This window comes from Sarcophilus harrisii, chromosome 5 (genome assembly GCF_902635505.1).
Source record: "Sarcophilus harrisii chromosome 5, mSarHar1.11, whole genome shotgun sequence".
Taxonomy (NCBI): domain Eukaryota; kingdom Metazoa; phylum Chordata; class Mammalia; order Dasyuromorphia; family Dasyuridae; genus Sarcophilus; species Sarcophilus harrisii.
Genome location: NC_045430.1, coordinates 177,594,486 through 177,614,472, shown reverse-complemented (window position 1 = coordinate 177,614,472; position 19,987 = coordinate 177,594,486). Strand labels below are relative to the sequence as shown.

The 19,987-nt window shown below is 39.9% G+C and overlaps 1 protein-coding gene and 1 pseudogene across 3 annotated transcripts in view; both read right to left on the bottom strand.

Annotated features, from left to right (window-relative positions):
* Nucleotides 1-7,441: 7,441 nt before the first annotated feature.
* Nucleotides 7,442-8,175, bottom strand: LOC116419527 (annotated as a pseudogene).
* Nucleotides 8,176-11,784: 3,609 nt separating this feature from the next.
* The window catches only part of STRIP2 (striatin interacting protein 2), a 72,544-nt gene continuing 64,341 nt past the window's right edge, over nucleotides 11,785-19,987 (bottom strand). For all 3 annotated transcript variants that reach the window (XM_031939043.1, XM_031939045.1, XM_031939046.1), the window contains exons 19-21: nucleotides 18,773-18,877; nucleotides 16,379-16,583; nucleotides 11,785-13,838 (exon numbers count right to left, since the gene is read on the bottom strand). In XM_031939043.1, coding sequence (XP_031794903.1) covers nucleotides 13,588-13,838; nucleotides 16,379-16,583; nucleotides 18,773-18,877 — 561 coding nt within the window. In that variant the 3' untranslated portion in view covers nucleotides 11,785-13,587. The remainder of the gene's footprint in view (nucleotides 13,839-16,378; nucleotides 16,584-18,772; nucleotides 18,878-19,987) is intronic.

Here is a 19,987-nt window from a genome sequence, read left to right as displayed (position 1 = left end):
TCTGTGACTCTTACTTTCACCAAAAGACTCTCTGTATTTACTATGTGCGTGTCACTAGGTACACACTAGAGATAAAAAGTAAAAATCATCAATGTCATAATCAACATGATGAAGCATTTATATAGCATGTCCTAGGTGCTAGGCACTGTGCTAAGTGATGGAGACACAAAGAAAGGCAAAAAAAGGGGCAGCTGGGTGGATGGAGCACCAGCCCTGCAGTCAGGAGGACCTGAGTTCCAGTCTGGCCTCAGACACTTAACACTTCCTAGATGTGTGACCCTGGGCAAGTCACTTAACCCCAATTGTCTCAGGGGGAAAAAAAGGCAAAGAAGTTTGATACATTTTCTATCCTCAAAGACCAGACATTATTTGGGGGTTTTGAGATAAATACCATTTTCCAATTACATATAAATATAGTTTTTAACATTCATTTTTATGAGTTTGAGTTCCAAATTTTCTCCTTCCCTCTCTTTCCAACCCTCTCCCCAAGACAGCAAACAATCTGATATAAGTTATACATGTGTAATTATGTTAAACATATTTCCACATTAGCCTTATTGTGAAAGAAGAAACAGAACTAGAGGAAAAAGTCACAAAATCCTCCAAAAGTCAAAATATTATGCTTTCAGACTCCACAGTTCTCTCTCTGGAATGTGGATAACATTTTCCTTCATGAGTGTTTTGGAATTGTCTTGTATCATTGTATGCCTAAGAAGAATTAAGTCTATCATAACTGCACAGTGTTGTGACTGTGTAGAATGTTTTCCTGGGTCTGCTCACTTCACTCAGCACTAGTTCATGTAAGTCATGTAAGTATAGCACAATAGTATTCCATTACATTCATTTATTACTTGTTGAGCTTTTCACTGTTGATAGGCAATCCTTCAATTTCTAATTCTTTGCCACACAAAAAGGGCTCCTATAAATATTTTTGTCCAAATAGGCCCTTTCCCCTTTTTTTTATGATCTCTTTGGGATACAGACCTAGTCATGGTATTGCCGGATCAAAGGATATGCACAGTTTGATTGTCCTTTGAGCAGAGAAGAACATGCATTCTTTTAGGGGATAGATAGGAATATATATAAGAAGCTAAAGTAATTATCCAGGTCCAAGATAAGCACATTCCACTTTTGAATAGCTTCAAGATATGCTCTTATATCACGCTGAAATTTACTCCCTTAATGCCTTCTATTTACTGACTCTTGTTGCCCACAATAATGCTTTCCCTTTAGATTTAATATGCTCATGAACTTCAGTTCGCCATGCCTTCTTGGACCTTTCCCGTAGGGGAATTCTTCCCAGGATCCTTAATGATTATCCCTAATTACTAGCAAGCTTCCTAGGTAAGAATTTAAAAATACTTTCTCTTCTCCCAACCCAAAGACTTTTTCTCAGTTAAGACAATGGCCAAAAGAAACTGGAAACTCAATGGATGCCTATGTTGGAGAACAACTAAATAAGTTATGATATATGAATGTTATGGAATATTATTGTTCTGTAAGAAATGATCAGCAGGATGATTTCAGAGAGGCCTGGAGAGACTTACGTGAACTGATTCTGTTCACTGATTATCTGAGCTGAGTGAAATGAGCAGAACCAGGAGATCATTATACATGGTAACAGCAAGATTATATGATGATCAATTCTGATGGATGTGGCTCTCTTCAATAATGAGACGATTCGGGCCAGTTCCAATGATCTTGTGATGGAGAAAGTCATCTGTATCCAGAGAGAGGCCTGTGGGAACTGAATGTGGTTCACAACATAGCATTTTCACTCTTTTTGTTGTCATTTGCTTCTATTTTCTTTTCTAATTTTTTTTCCTTTTTGACCTGATTTTTCTTGTGTAGCATGATAATTATGTAAATATGTAAAGAAGAATTGCACATGTTTAACATATATTGCATTACTTGCCATTCTAGGAGTGGAGGGAAGAGAGGGAAAAAATTTGGAACACAAGGTTTGCAAGGATGAATGTTAAAAATTATCCATGCATATGTTTTGAAAGTAAAAAATTTAATAAAAAAATTTTTTTAAGTCAATGGCTAAGCTACTGATAGACCTCCAAGTGGTCCAATGAGGAGCATTTTTAACCAACAAGAAAGGGAAAGGTGGCTCTGGAGGCAGAGTCAGCTGTCTCGCCTACTGACAGCATCATGAATCTCTTAGACTCTTTTACCTCAATTAGAGGACTTCTCAGAGTTCTGGTCCTGTTAATAAGCCTCTATTGCTAAAGCTTTACTCCTTTTAGGATGGGCATAGCTGGTCTTTGACAGACAGGGACCAGCTGCTTACTGTGTGGCTTACTATCAGAGATGTATGGTCAATGTTTAACAATCTTCCCTCCGAAAGGCAGAACACACTTTAAAATTTAATCTTTATTATTAACATTTTCTCCATCACTTTTGGAAACCTAGACAACCAATAAAACAATAAATCTAACTGACCACTGATTTCTGGTGTATAAATGCTCACATTTATACAATTTATGTAAATTTAACAATTGATTTCCAGTTTCTATCTATCCCTGGCTCCTGTCTTATGAGAGATACTCCTTTATCCACTGGACATTATTATGAAAGGCTCCTCTGTGGGCCGGGAGGGGATTGTCAAAAAAAAATTTAATTAACTTTTTTTTAATTGTAAATTTAATCAAACCCCACTGAATTAGCAAAATTAGAAGTTGGGGTTTTTTTTTAAGACAATAAAATAGAAAAACCTTTTAACTGATTAGAATTTTTTTTAAAAAGAGAGGTAAACCAGATTATCATAACTTTCAAGAAAAATTTTGAAACTGGCTTTGAGCCAAAATTACCAATTACCAATTGCTATATGTGGCACAAATAAGGGATTGTTTTCACTTTGGACCCCAAGTTAGGATTTGCCAAAAAATACTCATGTCCTCCTAGACCAATTTTTAGAAGTTAGCCTGAGTAGAGATAATCTGCCCATGTATATCTAGCAATACTAAATCCTAAAACTGATTGATGGAAGGGACCTTGGACACCATCTATTTTAACTCTTCACTTTACAGATGAAGCTAGAAGCAAAGAAGGTAATTGACATATACCTAGTAAGCAGGGTTTTTGTAAGCACAAGATAAGTTGAGAATATGATGTAGCAGTAAAAAAAAAAAAAAAACTAATATGATCAAGGGCTACATTAGAAGGCATAAAAAATGATGGAAGGGGAAAGTGACAAATATTGGAGAGGATATGGAACAATCAGGACATGGTCGTTGTTGGTGGTATTGTAAACTAATCCATTTTGGAGAGCACTCTAGAATTATGCCCCCCAAATTATTTAACTACTTATACTCATTGACCCAGAAATACCACTATTTGCTATATTTACAAATATTAGGATTTTTAAAAATTTCCATATTAGTCATATTGTAAAAGAAAACACAGACCAAGATGCCAAAAAAAAAAAAAAGTTTTAAAAATATGCTTCCAAAAAAAAAAAAAAAAAAAAGGAAAGCTTCCATGTCATGGCTCAGCTCCTGACTCTTCAGGCCACTTTTCCACATTACCTGTCCCTTTAAGTTCCCTTTCATACATTGTCTCTCCTCCCATTAGAAAGTATGCTCTCTGGAGGCAGAGACTCTCTTTCTTTTTGGTTGTTGTAATCTTTTAACACAAATTGTTTAGTCATTTCAGGCATTTCTGACTCTTTATGACCCCATTTGGGATTTTCTTGGCAAAGATAGTTGAAGAGATTTGCTATTTTCTTGTCCAACTCATTTTACCGATGTAGAAACTGAGGCAAGAAGAATTAAATGACTTTCTGAGGATCACTCAGTTAGCAATTCTGAAATCAGATTTGAACTTGCTGTACTCTATTCACTGTGTCACATAGCTGTCCTAATACATAGTAAGTGCTTAATATTTTAGCTAATCTTCCAGGAATAAAGTGATAATGGTCTAATAGTGACTTAGACAGCTAGATAATAGAACTTGGAGTTTTTGTTGTTCAGTCATGTCAGAGAGTCAACTCTCTCTGACCCCACTTGGAGTTTTATTGGCAAAAGATACTGGAGTGGTTTTTCATTTCCTTCTCTAGCTCATTTTACAGATGAGGAAACTGAGGCAAACAGGATTAAGTGACTTGCCCAGGGTCACACAGCTAATAAGTGTCTGATGCCAGATTTGAATCCACATGTTCCTGACTTTAGATCCAGCGCTCTATCTGTACCACCTCAGTACAAGTCCTGCATTGGACATCTATTAGCTGTGAGTCCCCAGGCAAGTCACTTGATAACTTAGCTTCAGTTTTTTTTCATCTATAAAATGGAAATAATGATAGCACTGTCACAAGATTGTTATGAGAATGAGACACGTAAAGCACTTTGCAAACCTTAAAAGGGTTATATCAATGCTAGCTATTAGTAGTAGTTGTATTATTTCTGTCCTGGTCAGGCCATTTTTGGGGTATTGTATTCATGTTTGAGCATGATAGTTTGAGAAGAAAACTGACAAACTGGATAAGGTTCAGAACAGGGCAACCAGGGTGGTGAGAATATTTAAAGTGGTGTCTTGTCATGGGAAAGAGGTATCAAGATCAATTCTGATGGACATGGCTCTTTTCAACAATGAGATGATTCAGGCCAATTCCAATAAACTTGTGATGGAGAGAGCTCCTTGCATCCAGAGACTATGGGGACTGAATGTGGATCACAGAATAGTATTTTCACCTTTTTTGTTGTTTGCTTGCTTTTTGTCTTTTTCCTTTTTGATCTGACTTTTTTGTGTGCAACATGACACGTGGAGATATGTATAGAAGAATTGCACATGTTTAACATGTATTAAATTGCTTACTGTTTAGGGGAGGGAATAGGAAGGAAGGGTGGGAAAAATTTTGGAACACAAGGCTTTGCAAGGGTGAGTGTTGAAAACTGTCTTTGCACGTATTTTGAAAATAAAAAGCTATTTAAAAATAAAATTTTAAGAAGAGGTGTCAAGACATATTCCAGTTGATGCAAGAGGCCAGAATTATGAGTAAAAGCTGCAGGGAGGCAAGTTAGGCTCAATTGGATCTGTCCAATGGGCTGCTTTGGGAGCAGGTTGTGGATTTTTCCTATCTGGAGGTCCTCAAGGAGGAGCCTGGATGACAAATAGTCTGGAGGGTTAAGTAGAGATTCCTTTTGGGCATAGGTTGAACTATAGACATTGAGGTCTCTTTCAACCATAAATTACCATTGCTTTAACTGGATATACACAATTTTTTTTTTCTTATATGAAAAAGTAAGCCTTTCAACTATAGACCAGAGAACTTGGCTCTGATTTCTGGAAAAATTCTATAACCTGTAATTAAAGTGATGGTTTGTGAACCCTTGGAAAGGGGAGTGATGATTGCTAAGAGTCATTATGGCTTCATTAAGAGCATCAGTGATTCAGATGGAATCATAAATAGCATACTATTCAAATTTGTGGTTGATTCCTCATGAAAAGAATAGCTAATATTCTGGATGGTAGAATTGGAATCCAAAAAGATCTCCACAGCCCAAAATGATGGAGTGAAGCACATAAGCTTAAATTTTGGGGGGATAAATTAAAACCTTGTTAGAGTACATGTAGAGCCGGCCAGTTCTGTTGCTCATGGGGGTGGGGGTGGGGGAGAGAACTGTACATAAAGAGTTAATATGAACCTCCCAGTTTCTCCCTTCTTACAAAATTATTAGACTAGAAAAGCAATAATGAAAAACTGTTAACTCTATAACTCTCATACCATTTACCCAAATCAGGTATTTTCCAACCATTTAGGCCATTTAGAAAACGTATTATCCAAAAAAGAAGGCACAAGGTGACCTAAGGCATGGACCAACTGTGACTATTATAGTTTCAGAACATAACCCACACTTGTTCTCTTAAAATGATTGCCTCCTCTATTTGTAAATGCTCACAAATTGTCCCTTTAATAATCTATTCTAAGGGACAAAGTCACCAGGAATCAAGACCAAGGTCAATAGCATTTGTAATCTGAAGTATTTTCTCTATCTGTCTCTCTCTTTCCAGATATCTGTATATCTATAGAGCAGTACAGGAGCATTTATCCTATTTTTAAATTAATTTTTTTCAATTATTTTTTTCTTTTTACCTCCATCCTCCTATTGGAGAAAAAAAACCCTCTTAATATGTATAGTTAAGCACAAAAAATTCCCACACTGACCATGTCCAAAAATATATGTATCATCTTAAGTCTAATAACCTCTGACAAAAAGCATGCTTCATTATTGATTCTTTGGAATTACCTTCTGTCTTCATGGACAATATCTCCTCAATCAGAGGTTTTTTTGGTTGTTTTTTTTACTTATCATGGAATATACTTCATTTAAGCCAACTAACCTAAACTCAGAACAGCTATTATCATCTTACTGATGCTAGCTAGCAATATTCTGTTAACTGTTTTTGTTCCATCCTTTTTCCGCGTGAAGCATCTACTCTTTACCTTGCTGCTGCCCTGTGAATAGCTTGGTGGTGAGTGATAGGGTTATGAAAGCTGTAAATCAGCTTTCCCCCTTTCTGTCATCGTCCCTGCTCTTAACTGACAAGCATACTCTTATCTCATTGGTTGAAATAAAATGAGCCAGAAGGAGGCTCACAGGCCGACAATGATTATTTTACATATGGATAATTAATGGCATTCTCTAGATATATTTAATCCGAAATGGGTTTTTTGATACAGATGATGTGAAAAGCACCATTTAAAAAGATTCATTATTATTAATCATCTCTAGGAACAGAACTAGCTGCCACAGAGTCTGCTGGGTAATTCATGAATATCTTTGTTTATGGCAAAATCCTACAATAATTCTTGACTGTCCTATTTAATAGGAAGGACATTCTGTGGCAGGGAAGGATCAGATGGAATCTGACAACTTTAAAGATGGGGCAGATCTTATAGTTGTTGCCCAGGATCTACCGATACCAGGTGCAACAGATTGTAGAGATGATGGTAGGCAAGAGTAGTACTAAAATAAGGGAAAAATCTAGTGGGATCCTTGTACTTGGGCTTTGCTTAATAAATAATTGACAACTGCATTTTCTTTGAAAACCTTTTTATGTTTTTAAAAATATTATTCTAGTAGAATAGAATATTTTAACATTAGATTATTTGCTCTCTAGGGAAGGGAGTGGGAAAAAAATTTGGAACATAAGGTTTTGCAAGGATGAATGTTGAATATTATCTTTTCATATATTTTGAAAATAAAAATCTACAAGATTTTTTTAAAAAAAGCCAAAAATGTCATTATTCTGAGAAGAGATCCATTATCAGACTGACAGAGGAAGTCCAAGACTCAAAAAAAGGTTAAAAAGTCTTCCTTTCCTGGGTCTCAGTTTCCACATATATAAAATGAAGGGAATAGATAAATGCTTCACAAACTTTTTGGTTTTCAAACTCTTTTTGGGTTTGTTTGTTCTAAAATTTTCTTAAAGATCTTTATAGAAGAATGGGTACACCATTCCAAGTGTCATAGAATCCAGTTGCACAGTGAGCACTGGCTGGGGTATAGCTCCATCTTCCATCTCTCCTGCTCTGAAATGGGGTGGCAGGAAGAATTTCATCCTTGGGCTTTACAATGCTCACAAGGTCAGGCAGGGAATTTTTAGGGCCAATCTTGCTATTTGGGTCCCAGAGCAACATGATTTTGACTTTTAATTCCCAACACACCCTGTTGGAGGAGTGCACAGCTATATCAATGTAGTGGTTGAGGGGGTCTCCACTTTGGATCATCAGAACATCCACAAACTTCATGGACTTGGCCCTCTGGCCTCTGAGCTTACCAGACATCACCATCTCACATCCTTTGCCCCACTCTCCACAACAGGCCCTACACACAGCAAGACCTCCCAGGAGCTTGTAACACAAGGACGTGGCCTGAGCAGTTGTACCTGGTGATCCTTCTCAGGGGTGTACATTGCTCTCAGGGAAACCAAACTTCTGAACTACAGGTGTCAAGTTCACAAATTTGGATGCCCAAGGAGTGTCCTGGTGGCCAAGAGGATGATTTCTGTCCTAGTTGGATATCTTACCCCAGAATAGCCATCCTCAGCCACTTTCCTGGTGAGAAACTCGGCTCAGGTTTGAAGATGCCATCAGCAGCAAAATTCCTCTTCTTGGCGATCTGTACTACCATCTTGCACCAATGGGGGAAAAATGGCCTTCAAGCTATGGAAAATTACCAAGGATTCTCCCCAAAGAGCTTTCTGTTTATGTGAATTCTATTAATATTTACTGTATTAGAAATAACATCAGACTATTCTTGACTTGACAGATGAGATTATTGCTAAGTCCCCTTCCAACTTCAGATCTATGATCACAAAACAGCTTGAAGTTAAGGAAACTGTTGCTCAACTATAGAGTACCCCTTTAAAAATAGGACAGATATAACTGAAGAGTCCATATCCTGAATCCTACTGTGATTTCCTCCTCAGGTTTCAGCTTAGATGCTCGTTTCTCCCTTTTTATATCCTTCCTGGGTTTCTCACTTGGTTGTCTATCCTAATTTTGAGTCTCCTTGTCACTGGTTTCTGACTCATGCCCTCCATACTTCCTTCTGGAATTCAGACTTAATACCTCTTCTCACTCTTGAATACTTCAGATGAAAAGTATTGCTATAATCTAGTTTCTTGAAGATCCTGCTTTTGTCTGAATTAGTGCATGGTCAGTCATCTCAGCTTTGTCTCAGACTGTCATATCTGTGCTGAGGTGGTTGGCAAATTCTTTCTTGTTCTGAACTACCAGCCAACCCCCTAATATCATAGTTTCTAGTATCCCAGAATGAATCTGTGGCAGAGCTTTTATAAACCTGACAACTGACACCAAGCAGCACCTACAGAGTTGGTTAGCCAACTAGTTATGACCCAAGAGGTTAAGATCATGGAGTCACTATTTGGCCAGGCCAGTTAGCTTCCCCTTATTCCATGATGGGGGCTGCATCCTCAGCAAAGCAAGCTGTCTTATGTGTCACTGGCTCCAAGAATGAATGAATATGGATGAATTAGCACAAAACCCATCCCTTGGGGAGGGGAAAGGGGGGAAAACTCAGTATATTTGTCTACAGCATCATCTTTGTAGACAAAGGATGACATCAATATTGGTTATGCCTTTTGTATATTTGCAAGAGTTTACAGAATCCCATTTTTGCTTACCTGAAGTGGATGTCATACTTAATCTGTCTGAAAGCAGTTTCTTCAGTTATATCCTACTGACTTACATCCAAAATAAGCCATTCAGTTATGGAGTATTAATGTTCTGTAAGAAATGATGTATACAGAGAAGCTTGGAGAGACTTACTTGAGCTGATGTCGAGTGAAATGAGCAGAACCAGGAGATCATTGTACAGGGTAACAAGATTATGTAATGATCAATTCTGATGGAAGTGGCTCTCCTCAGAAATGAGGTGATTCAGGCCAGTTTCAATGATCTTGTGCTGAAGAGAGCCATCTGCGGGAGCTGAATGTGGATCACAACATAGTATTTTCACTCTTTCTGTTGTTTGCTTGCATTTTGTTTTCTCATTTTTTTTTCCCTTTTTGATCTAATTTTTCTTGTGCAGCGTTTTATTTGTGGAAATATGTATAGAAAAATTGCACATGTTTAACATATATTGGATTACTTTCTCTCTGGGGGAGGGGGAAAGGAGGGGAAAAATTTGGAACACAGGGTTTTGCAAGAGTAAATGTTGAAAATTATACATGTTTTGAAAATAAAAAGCTTTTTTAAAAAAAAAGCAAGCTTTCATATGGAGGGTTTCACGGCCAAATCATTAACCCAACTTGATTTGTATTAAAGTGTTCCCCAGATGAAAAATATTAAATCAACAGTATTCAACCCAAGTACGAATCACACCTTCAGGGTTGAGCAATCCAGGTCACTCAATGATGTTCGCAATGCTTCTCTCCCTAATAATTGCCAAAGGCTGGCGAGTACTGCTCCCTGCTACACAAATGATTTCTAATTGGGAGAATAATAGCCAGCATAATAATAGCAAGTATTTATATAGGATTTTAAAATCTGCAAAAACTTTACATCTATTTTCTTATTTGATCCTCACAACTACCCCAGTAAGTAGTGCTATTATCTCCTTTTTAATGAAGAGAAAATAGGCAGAGGTTAATGACTTCTCCAAAGTCCCACAGCAAGTATTCTAAAGGAGTTGATGTCCTATGTTGCTGATACCAAGTCCAGACCCCTCTTTGTCACTTTCAATGAGGCAGATCTTTGTCCAGGAAGGTCTATTTTTTAAGACCTAGATTTTAAGACTTCCAGATTCACTTGTGGAGATGAATGACAGGTGTCTAAAATGTAGAACATGGGGCCAAGAGATAAAAATCAGACCCGAGTTCAAATGTGGCCTTGGACCCTACACAAGTCACTTAACTTATTTGCCTGAGTTTACTGAGCTATAAAAAGGAGAAACAGTATCTACCTCCCAAGGTTGTCTCAAATGAGATATTTATAAAGTGCTTAGTACAATGCTAGGCACATAACAGATGCTATATAAATACTTATTCCTTTACTTTTCTCTTTCCAATAAGTCAGGGGAATTTTGGGATTTAGCCAAAAAAATTCTGTTCTGTGCCTTGGTTTCTCCATCTGTACAGATAATAAATCTTAATCTCAAAGTTGTAAAGAATGTTAAATTAGTCTGTCATTAAATATTAAACAATAAAAAAAAAAAAACCTCTGCCCTAGGGCCTATTCACATGCTCCCAAGAATGTGAATTCTTTAGAGGCCTATGAAATAAATATATTTATGCTTGCTATTTCCTGGAAAATTGCCATTTCATTCAAATCACTACCAGTTCAATTATAGACTAATAGAATTCACAGACATTATGCCAAGCAAATGGATATCACCTCACTGGGCAGATATCATACTCAACTAAAACCTTAAAAGACTTTTTGAAATTTCATGGCTCAGATGCTCATATTATCTCAAAACTGAACTCTTGATTGCCTAAAGTGTAAAACCTAAGGCTCTGTTATTATGGCTTTGCTCTATTTCTTTTCTGGGATCATTCTTGCCTCTGATGTCATAGAGTTTTTTGTTGACCATCTCCTTTATGTGCACATTACATATCATCCTGTATAAAGTTATTGGTATATGCACCTGATATCTCTTTCCCAGAGTGTCCTTCAGGAGGAAAGGACCTATGTTATTATCTTTGAATCTTCTCTGATACCCACCATAGTTCCCTGGCTTCCCCTTTTTTAATTGGGTCTGGACTTCTGATTTCGCTGCCATTGGAGATCTCTGCTTTGGAGGATTTTTCTACAACTTTTTGCTTTTGAGCATTTTGTGCATCACAGACCCCTTTAGGAAAGCCTATAAGTACTTTCTCTGAATAATGTTTTCAAATGCCTAAAATAAAATCTGTAGGATTGCAGAGAAAACCAAGAATGACAAAACTGCTATTAAATATATATATTTTTAAAGTTCAAGGACCACAGGTTAAGTAAGCACTTTGGTTAAAGTTGGGAGCAATGCAGAGAGGGGCGAAATGTTAAGTAACTAGTCTGGAGTTACACAGCCATTAGGTGTCAGAGACTAAACTTCAGCTTTGAGCTTTCCTGACTCTAATAGGTATTCAATACTCACTGAGGCATCAGACTTAAATAAAAATGGGGGGAGGGCCCCACTAAACCATCCATAAGGATCACTGGGACCTGCATACTGACTGATAATCATATATGAATGTTATCTTGGCATTGAGGAGCGTCCCTGGCCAACGCAGCCTGCATTTTTGACACTCATAATTCAGCACACTGCTCCAGGAGGTGCTTAATAAATTTTTATTTGAGTTGAGCATCAATAACAACATGCTGTAACATTAATAATGCCATGAGTGAAACAAAATCTCCATTCCTCACAAGGGAAGGAGTAAATAAATACAGCCAGTTTCTGCAGGTGCCTTAAGAAGCTTTACTGGTAAAGAAAAGAGAAAAGAACCTTTTGGGAGGTATAATTTGAAAGAGTTAAGGCCATAGGGTATCATTCTTGGGCAGGGGGGGACAATTGGTCCTTACTGTGCCAGGAGAGAGGCCATTCAGCCTTCTTTCTGTCAGAAATCTGGTGGTTTTATTATAGCATGGAGAAAACAAGGCAGCTTAGCACACCAGCCCTTAGATTTCTGAAGAGGCATTAATAGTTTTAGGTGGAAGCGACATTGCTAAATCTCCCCAGGACACTGAAAATGCAGGGGCAGGAAGATTAATCAAGTTGGAAGGTGAAAAAAAGTGGTAAGCCAGGCTGTTTTTGCTGTTCCATTCAATTAAAAAATAAATCGATCCGTAGCACGAATGATACAATTTTCATATAATAACTATGCTCTCCTGTGGTTAACTTGTCTTTTGAAAAATGAAGTGGGGGAAAAAAAGAGTAATTTTCTGCAAGACTCAGGCAGTCAGGAGCTGGGGGAAGTTAGGGAATTGGAAAACATTTTCTGAGGAAACCTGGGTGTTCCATGCTAGTAGTCTCTTCTTAAAATGGTGTCGATTCTAACAGAGGAGGCAGGGCAATCATTTGGAAATCCAGTACAGACTCTTTAGGGAACAAAGAAAATAATCATTATATACAATATACTGTACTCCCACATGCAGGCCTGGGAGAATAAGACTCTCATCTTCTCCAATCTAGGAATGGCCTTACATGGAAGGATAGATCTGTCCTATGGAGTCTATTGAAATGTTGCAGTAGTAAGCGGGCTCTTATGTAGCTCCACTTATTGCAAATGACTTTCAGAAGCATGCATGTATGTGTGCATGCAGTGGCAGGGGTCGGGGGACGTGCAGGGTTGGAGCCTCTGTCCTCCATCTTCAGGCTTGACTGACTCCCCAAGTGACAATGTTATCTTCCCAAGGGGCCTATGTGGATTGACTGGGTACAGATGCCTGAGATATCTTTGACAGAGATTTAAAGATGAACCCAATTTCAAAACTAGCATTTGGGAAAATCCTCGGGCCAAGTCTTAAGAAATCCAGGACTGAACCACAAAACACTTATCTTCCTTCATTCTGCAACACTAGTTACCCAGTTTAGGAGGAGGAGGGCTGCAGGTCTTACACTGAAGCGAATGCCATGAGTCAGAAAGCCCCAGAGAACCCAGGGAATGCTCTCCTAGCCAGCAAAGGCAAAGGGGAAAAAGGGGGAAACCCAGGATCTTATCCAGAGTGTCTCTGGTCTGGGCCCTTCCACCCCCACTATAAGACTCATTAGCATTCAAGGTCGTTCTGGATCTTGGAAATCAGCTCCAGGGGAGCATGTTTTGGTCCTGAGACCCTCACTCCCACCCCTTGCCCCAATACTCCCATATCTGTCCTGGATTTAGACATTTTTCCCAGAGGATAGGCAGGGAAAGAAGAAATTAGGGCTGAAATAGCTCCTCTCCCTTTCACTAATCCCCTCAAATCAAGCTCTCCCGTTCTGGACCTGGAGCTTCAGATTGGAATTAAAATTAAGGAGAGCTTCTAAAAGGTGGAAGAGCAGAGTGGGCATGATCCCGTGTGTGTGTGTGTGTGTGTGTGTGTAGGTGTTTTCCCCATGGCATTCAACACTGTGTGGGAGACAGATGAGAACCCAGTCAGTGACTCTGGAGGAGCTCCTCCCAACAGATGGGCTGTGAAAACACCTCCCTCTCCAACCAGAGCTCATAGGAATAATAGAAATCCTCAGGGAGTTCCAGCTTCTGTCCCAGGACACTCTGCAAGCAGTTATCCACAGGTGCGAACTCCGAGTCCTGGGGCCTGTCGTAGCGCCGGCTGTTGAAGGCTTCGATGTTGGCCCTTAAAGTGCATTCTTCCGCCTGGAAATCCCAAGGCCTGGCATCAATGTCTGCATTGGGGAGAGGGAGAAGGGATGATAACCAGCACACAGGTCGTGGGTTACACCTTTCTGATCCGGCTACCAAGAGGGAGTGAATAAAAGAGGGCTGGGTTTCAGGTCCCATGCTGGGGACACAAATACAAAGAGACCCCATACCTGCCCTCCTCAGGGGGCTCGTGTTCCAATTTCCCTGGTTAGTCTCTGAGGAATTCAGGACTACCTGTGAGAGCTGGATCCAGAAAGTCAACACATAGCTGGAAAAGGTAGCTAAAGAAGGGAGTTTGGTCTAAGGGATCACAGCAGAGTCACTGGTAGCTAATGTAGGGGTATAGTCAGTTATTGGTATTTTGGAGCTACCCACAAACTTCTTTGGAAGTAGAAGTGGGAAATTTCAGCTTCGGGAGGTGGAAGGGACTATGGGACACAGTGACTTGCATCTGAGGGGATTTACTGCTAAGAAACCAACCCCCAACCCATTTCTCTGCAATCTCTTCAAGATATACTTAAAAGGGAGTGGTCTCTTACTGCCACAAAATCCCACAATTTCAAGACAAGGACAAATCTTTGCTTCACCTGTATTTAGAGAATGTTTTAAAGTTCACAAAGCATTTTTCCTCACAACAATCCCCTTTTTACAGATCAAGAAACAGAGGCATTGAAAGGTACAGTTACTCCCAGGTATATTGCCAGATGGGATTGGGAGAAGACAAAGCTCTTAAAGTTTACAACAGCATAAAGACTTATGGGGCAACCTCTTTAATAAAACTCTTCATTTTTTTTGGGTCCCCTACATGCCATTTAGCCTTTTACTTCAGGGCTAGGGATTAGAAAATAATTTTATTTTACCAAGGATTCATTTCAGAAATGCTCAAGGTATGCTATTTTTTCACTTTTAATTTGTGTCCATTGAGAGGCAGGGGAGGTGGACTAGGAAGAACACCAGAATTGAAGTTTGAGTCCCAGTTCTGACACTTGTTTGCTGTGTGATATTGGGCAAGTCACTCTACGCCACCGAGTCTCAGTTTCTTCATCTATAAAATAGGAATAATAATACCTCCACTCTAATCTATCTATTTCTTGGAAAAGCAGCAAGCAAAGTATTTGCAAGTTCTATTAGCCTTTTATGAAGGCTATTGTGATTATTATTTTGCTTTATTATATATATATGTATAATATTATGCATTATCATGAATTGAGACAGGAGACAGGGTTACAACAAGGTGTCAAAATAAATAAATGGAAAAGGCAGCTGATGGATTTGTCAATTGTTGAACAAATTATTCACCTAGCTAAAAATCTCACAAGAATTTAAAGCACTAGTTATTTTCAGGATAGAAGTGGTCTGATGATACCCAGAGCGGACCAGTGATATATATGTATTTTTTTTCTGAACTCATCCAAAGTTGAGCATGTTATAAATGGTAACAAGCATGTGCTACCCTATTAATAAGCCTTTGTTAGAGCTACATTAGCATAGGACAAACTATATTTGTGTAGAAAACACCAGCACATTGGGAAAAAACCCACCTCTCTGTATAATCCAAGTACTAGCGAATGGGACGCTTTATTTCAGGCTCCACGGGTCAGACTTACTTTGTGGAACAGATGTGTTCTGGAAACTACAGATTGAGCCCTCTTTTAAGGGAACTAAGAGCACCTGGAAGATGCCTCCTCATCCTCAGCTCAGATATATATAAAGCAGAATCATGAATGATCACAACAGCCTCCATTCATGAAAGGCCACAGAACGTGCAAATGCCCTGCTGGCAGCTTTTCCAAGAAGACCTGGGCCCGGCTCCCTATGCTGTCACTTGGCGAATTTGAGCGGGCGCCTTTGCCTGTTGCTGGGTGGCACTGGGCTTGGGGATGGGGAAGTTCCGAGTTCAAGTCCTCTCTCACACCCTTAGGGCTGTGTGACCCTGGGGACAAGGCATTGCATCTCTTCCTCTGCAAAATGGGGACAAAGCGAGCGGCTATCTAACAGTTGTTAGAAGGATCAGATGAGACAATATATCTGATAACTGCTCTGCAAAACTTACACTGCCGCGGCAACATCGGTTGCGTCCTCATCCTCACCTACAGCACTGAGGACCGGCTTGTCTCCATGGCCCCTTCTCCCATTTTGTGGTTCCCCGAGTCCTCTTCTGAAGAACGAGACTGCCCTTCCCTAATGTCTCCCTTGTTTAAGGCAGAGCTCACAGAGTCACAGGATGTTAGAGATTGGATCCCGCCGACCGGCTCTGGAAGCCTCTCCTTGGGCCCAAGGTCGCTGAGCGCCCCTAGCTCGGCCTGATCCCACCCCACCCCGGGATGTACCACCTCGGGGTTACAGTGCAGAGCGCTTCCCACTTGTTGGGGCTTTCACAGCACCAGAACAAAGGCCTCCAGCGGCCGCATGGCTGCCCCAAGGCCGCCCGGCCAGCTCAGCGCAGGCCAAGGCCTTCCAGCGTCCAGTCCGGCCCCCTCTCCCCAAGCGTCCGGCCTCTGGGGGCCGCCGCAGGGGATGCCGCTGGGACGGCCTCGCTTGGGGAGCCCGCAGGGACACTCACCGTTGCCGTAGGCCCAGTCGTCGTTCATGCGGTGTCTCACTTTCTGGTAGATGGCCGACATGGTCTTCATGTTGCTTTTCCTCCACTGGCGCCCCAAGTACTTGGTCTGGATCTTCAGCAGCTTCAGCACGTACAGCTGCAGCATGGCCTGCTTGACCTTGAGGGCCCGCTTGAGGATCGGGGCAGACTTAAACACCACCAGCATCTGCTTGGGAGAAAGGCAGCTCGAGGAGGAAAAGCATCTGGAACTAGCTTCCAGACTGGCGCGCGCCCCCCCCGCCCCTCCCCCCATACCTAGTAGGGATTAGCCTCTCACCAACGCAGCCTGGTTTGGGCCCTGTTATACAGCAGGCTCTAAAATCTTTACTAAACACCTTCAGATTTGGATCATAAGGGAGGGATTTTTCTCCCCCCTCACAAATATAACTGGCATTTTCTCACTCCAATTCCATCATAGACAACTCTTAGAAGGCCCCAAGTGATCGTCTAGGGGAAAACAGAGGTCTCAAGAAGCAGCTGGTCCAATGTCACATATCAAGTCCCTGCCGCCAGCTCACATTCCACCAGACTTGAACAGCAGAAGGCATCTCTAAGGCACTCACCAAGAGTGGGCGCCACCCTAAATGGCCAGGTGTTTGGGGAAGCAGCCCAGAGACAGCACAATCAAACAGGCAGCTGTCCATGGTTCGGAAAAGAGCTGGTCTTTCTGAACCTCCTGGGAGTTAATCCCAACAGGCACTAATGGATCATATCCTAAGGAATAGAATGGAATTCTAGCTTCCCCATTCTTTCTTTAAAGTGTCTGTGTCATTCCTGGGGTCAAAGTTTCAAAAGTTCAGATGACTTAGAAATAAGAGACCCAGATGCAAATCCTACCCACCTCTGATACTCAGGAAGCCTAATCAGTTGATTACTCTTAATTTCAGTTTTCTCATCTGTAAAATGGGGGTGTCAGGAAAGGAAGCTTGATAATATCTGTGGCACTTACTTTGCAGATAAGAATCAAATCAATCAACCAATAAGAATTCATTAAGCACCTACTATGTGTTAGATACCAGGATTACAAGAAGAAAAATAAAAGTCTCTGTAAGGAACTTGTATTCTGTCAAAATAGATAAGCTGTGCAAAAACCTTTGCAAATCTGAAGGCATTATATACTTTCCAGCTATCATAGTAACAACTACTAATATTATTTACTTTAATAACTGTAATCATGGGTAAATCAGTGACAATTGATTTCTCATCTGTAATATGTAACAACACAGGCCCTCTTAATTTATATTAAAGCTTTATAGCCATAGTTTTGTATTTTAATTGAGGACCTGTGTCCTCAGGCCAATCACATAATTTCTCTGAGCCTGTTTTCTCACCTAGAAAATGAAGGAGATAGACTACGTGATCTACAAGATTTCTTTCAGCTCAAAATGATTTTATGATCTCAGGAGGTCTAAATCTTAGCATGCTTCCTTACATAGAGCAGATTCTTAATAAATATTCATCAAATTAATAGAAAACTAATTAATATTCTTCTGATAGTCCTACTGGCTCAGTTTTCAATATTAGATTGAACCCCAGGGGTTGATAAGGAGGGACCATTTCTGGCACATTTGCATCTAAATTATCTTGGGCAGCAATCCTAGACAGGACACCATTGTGCTAAATTCGATGTTCTGTGGAGGTTGTGATACAATGAATTTTTTTTTAACTCATCAGCCTACCAGAATTTTTACTCATGAAATTTTCAGCAGTCCAGATTACAGTTGATATATAATGATATAGCTGAGGATAATGGACCATTCAGAAGGCATTCAATGATAAAGCCATCTTTCCAGTTTTTTGTTTGTTTATAGCACAGGGATATCTCCCAAGAGCATGTCTTCCTGGGTCCTCCCACTAAGAATATCCAGGTGTCATTTAAAACTAGAAGAGCAAACTTGCCTCCCAAGAGGCCAAGAGCCTCTCTGAGAAAAAGTCAGTACTGCCTGGCTCTCTGAATATCTATATGGACAGAAGAAAGTTCATGGGATCCTAGATTTAGAGCTGAAGAGACATTTAAGGTAATCTAATACTACTAATACCACTCATTTTGCCACAGAGGATCCTGAGACTGACAGTAGGAACACAAGCTGTACCAGGTCACCCAGGCAAGTGGCAACAAAGAAGGATGCAAACCCAGACCTTCTGAGTCCAAATCCAGTGGGTTTTAATGAGCTTCATAGACCAAGTTTGAGGACAAGTACACTAGCCTGCTATTATTATCTTGTTCTCATTTTTTATTGTTATCATATCGTTCTTCTGCTCCTTATCATTAATGTCATTATCATCATTATTAGAATACAGCTTTTCAGTGGGGCACACTCTGCTATACCAGCTCTTGACCCCAGCTCAGCTCACCATGGTCCTGGAATGCTTCCACTTGGTCAGTTTGTTAAGCAGCCTGAGTAAATTGATACAGGAAAATAGGTTCCTCCAGCAGAATTGATTGTTGTCTCCAGCTTCCTATAAGAAAAAAAAATTAAGTACACATGGACGTATCATCACTGCAGCAGTCTCAGAACTCTCTTTTTCAGCTCTATAATTGGCACTTAAATTTGTTGTTGTTCAGTTGCTTTCAGTCATGTCAAATTAATTCATGACCCCATTTGGGGTTTTCTTGGCAAAAATGCTGGAGTGGTTGGCCATTTCCTTCTCCAGATCATTTTACAGATGAGGAAACTGAGACAAATAGGATTAAGTGATTTACCCAGTAACACAGCTAGTAGGCATTCAGGTTAGATTTGAACTCAGGAAGATGAGACTTCTTAACTCCAATTTTAGTACTCTATTCTCTGCAATACCTAGCTTATTCTGTAAGTAGCAATGGTAAAAGTAGTTCCTTTTACTGATTCAAATGTATAAGAATACAAGTCATTTCCCAATTGATAAATGGTCAAAGGATATGAACAACTTTCAGATGATGAAATTAAAGCCATTTATAGTCATATGAAAAAAGGCTCTAAATCACTATTGATCAGAGAAATGCAAATTAAAACAACTCTGAACTCTGACATACTACTTCATATCTCTCATATTGGCTAAGATGACAGGAAAAGATAAAGATAAATGTTGAAGGGGGTGTGGGAAAACTGGGACACTCATGCATTGTTGGTGCATTTGTGAAATAATCCATCCATTCTGGAGAACAATTTGGAACTATGCCCCAAAAGGCTACAAAACAGTGCATACCCTTTGATCTAGCTGTGTCTCTACTAGGTCTGCAACCCAAAGAAATCATAAAAGAGGGAAAAGGCACCAATGTGCAAAAATGTTTGTAGCAGCTCTTTTTATAGTGGCAAGGAACTGGAAATTAAGTATATGCTCAACAATTGGGGGATAATATACAAATATAATGGAATATTATCCTTCTATAAGAAATAATAAACAAGCTGATTTCAGAAAAATCTGGAAAGACTGACATGAAATGATACTAAGTGAAATGGGCAGAACTAAGATAACATTGTACATAGTACAAGATTGTGTCATGATCAACTGTGAAGGATTTGGCTATTCTCAATAATGAGGTGATTCAAGGCAATTCCAATAGACTTGGCTTGGAAAGTGCCATCCCAT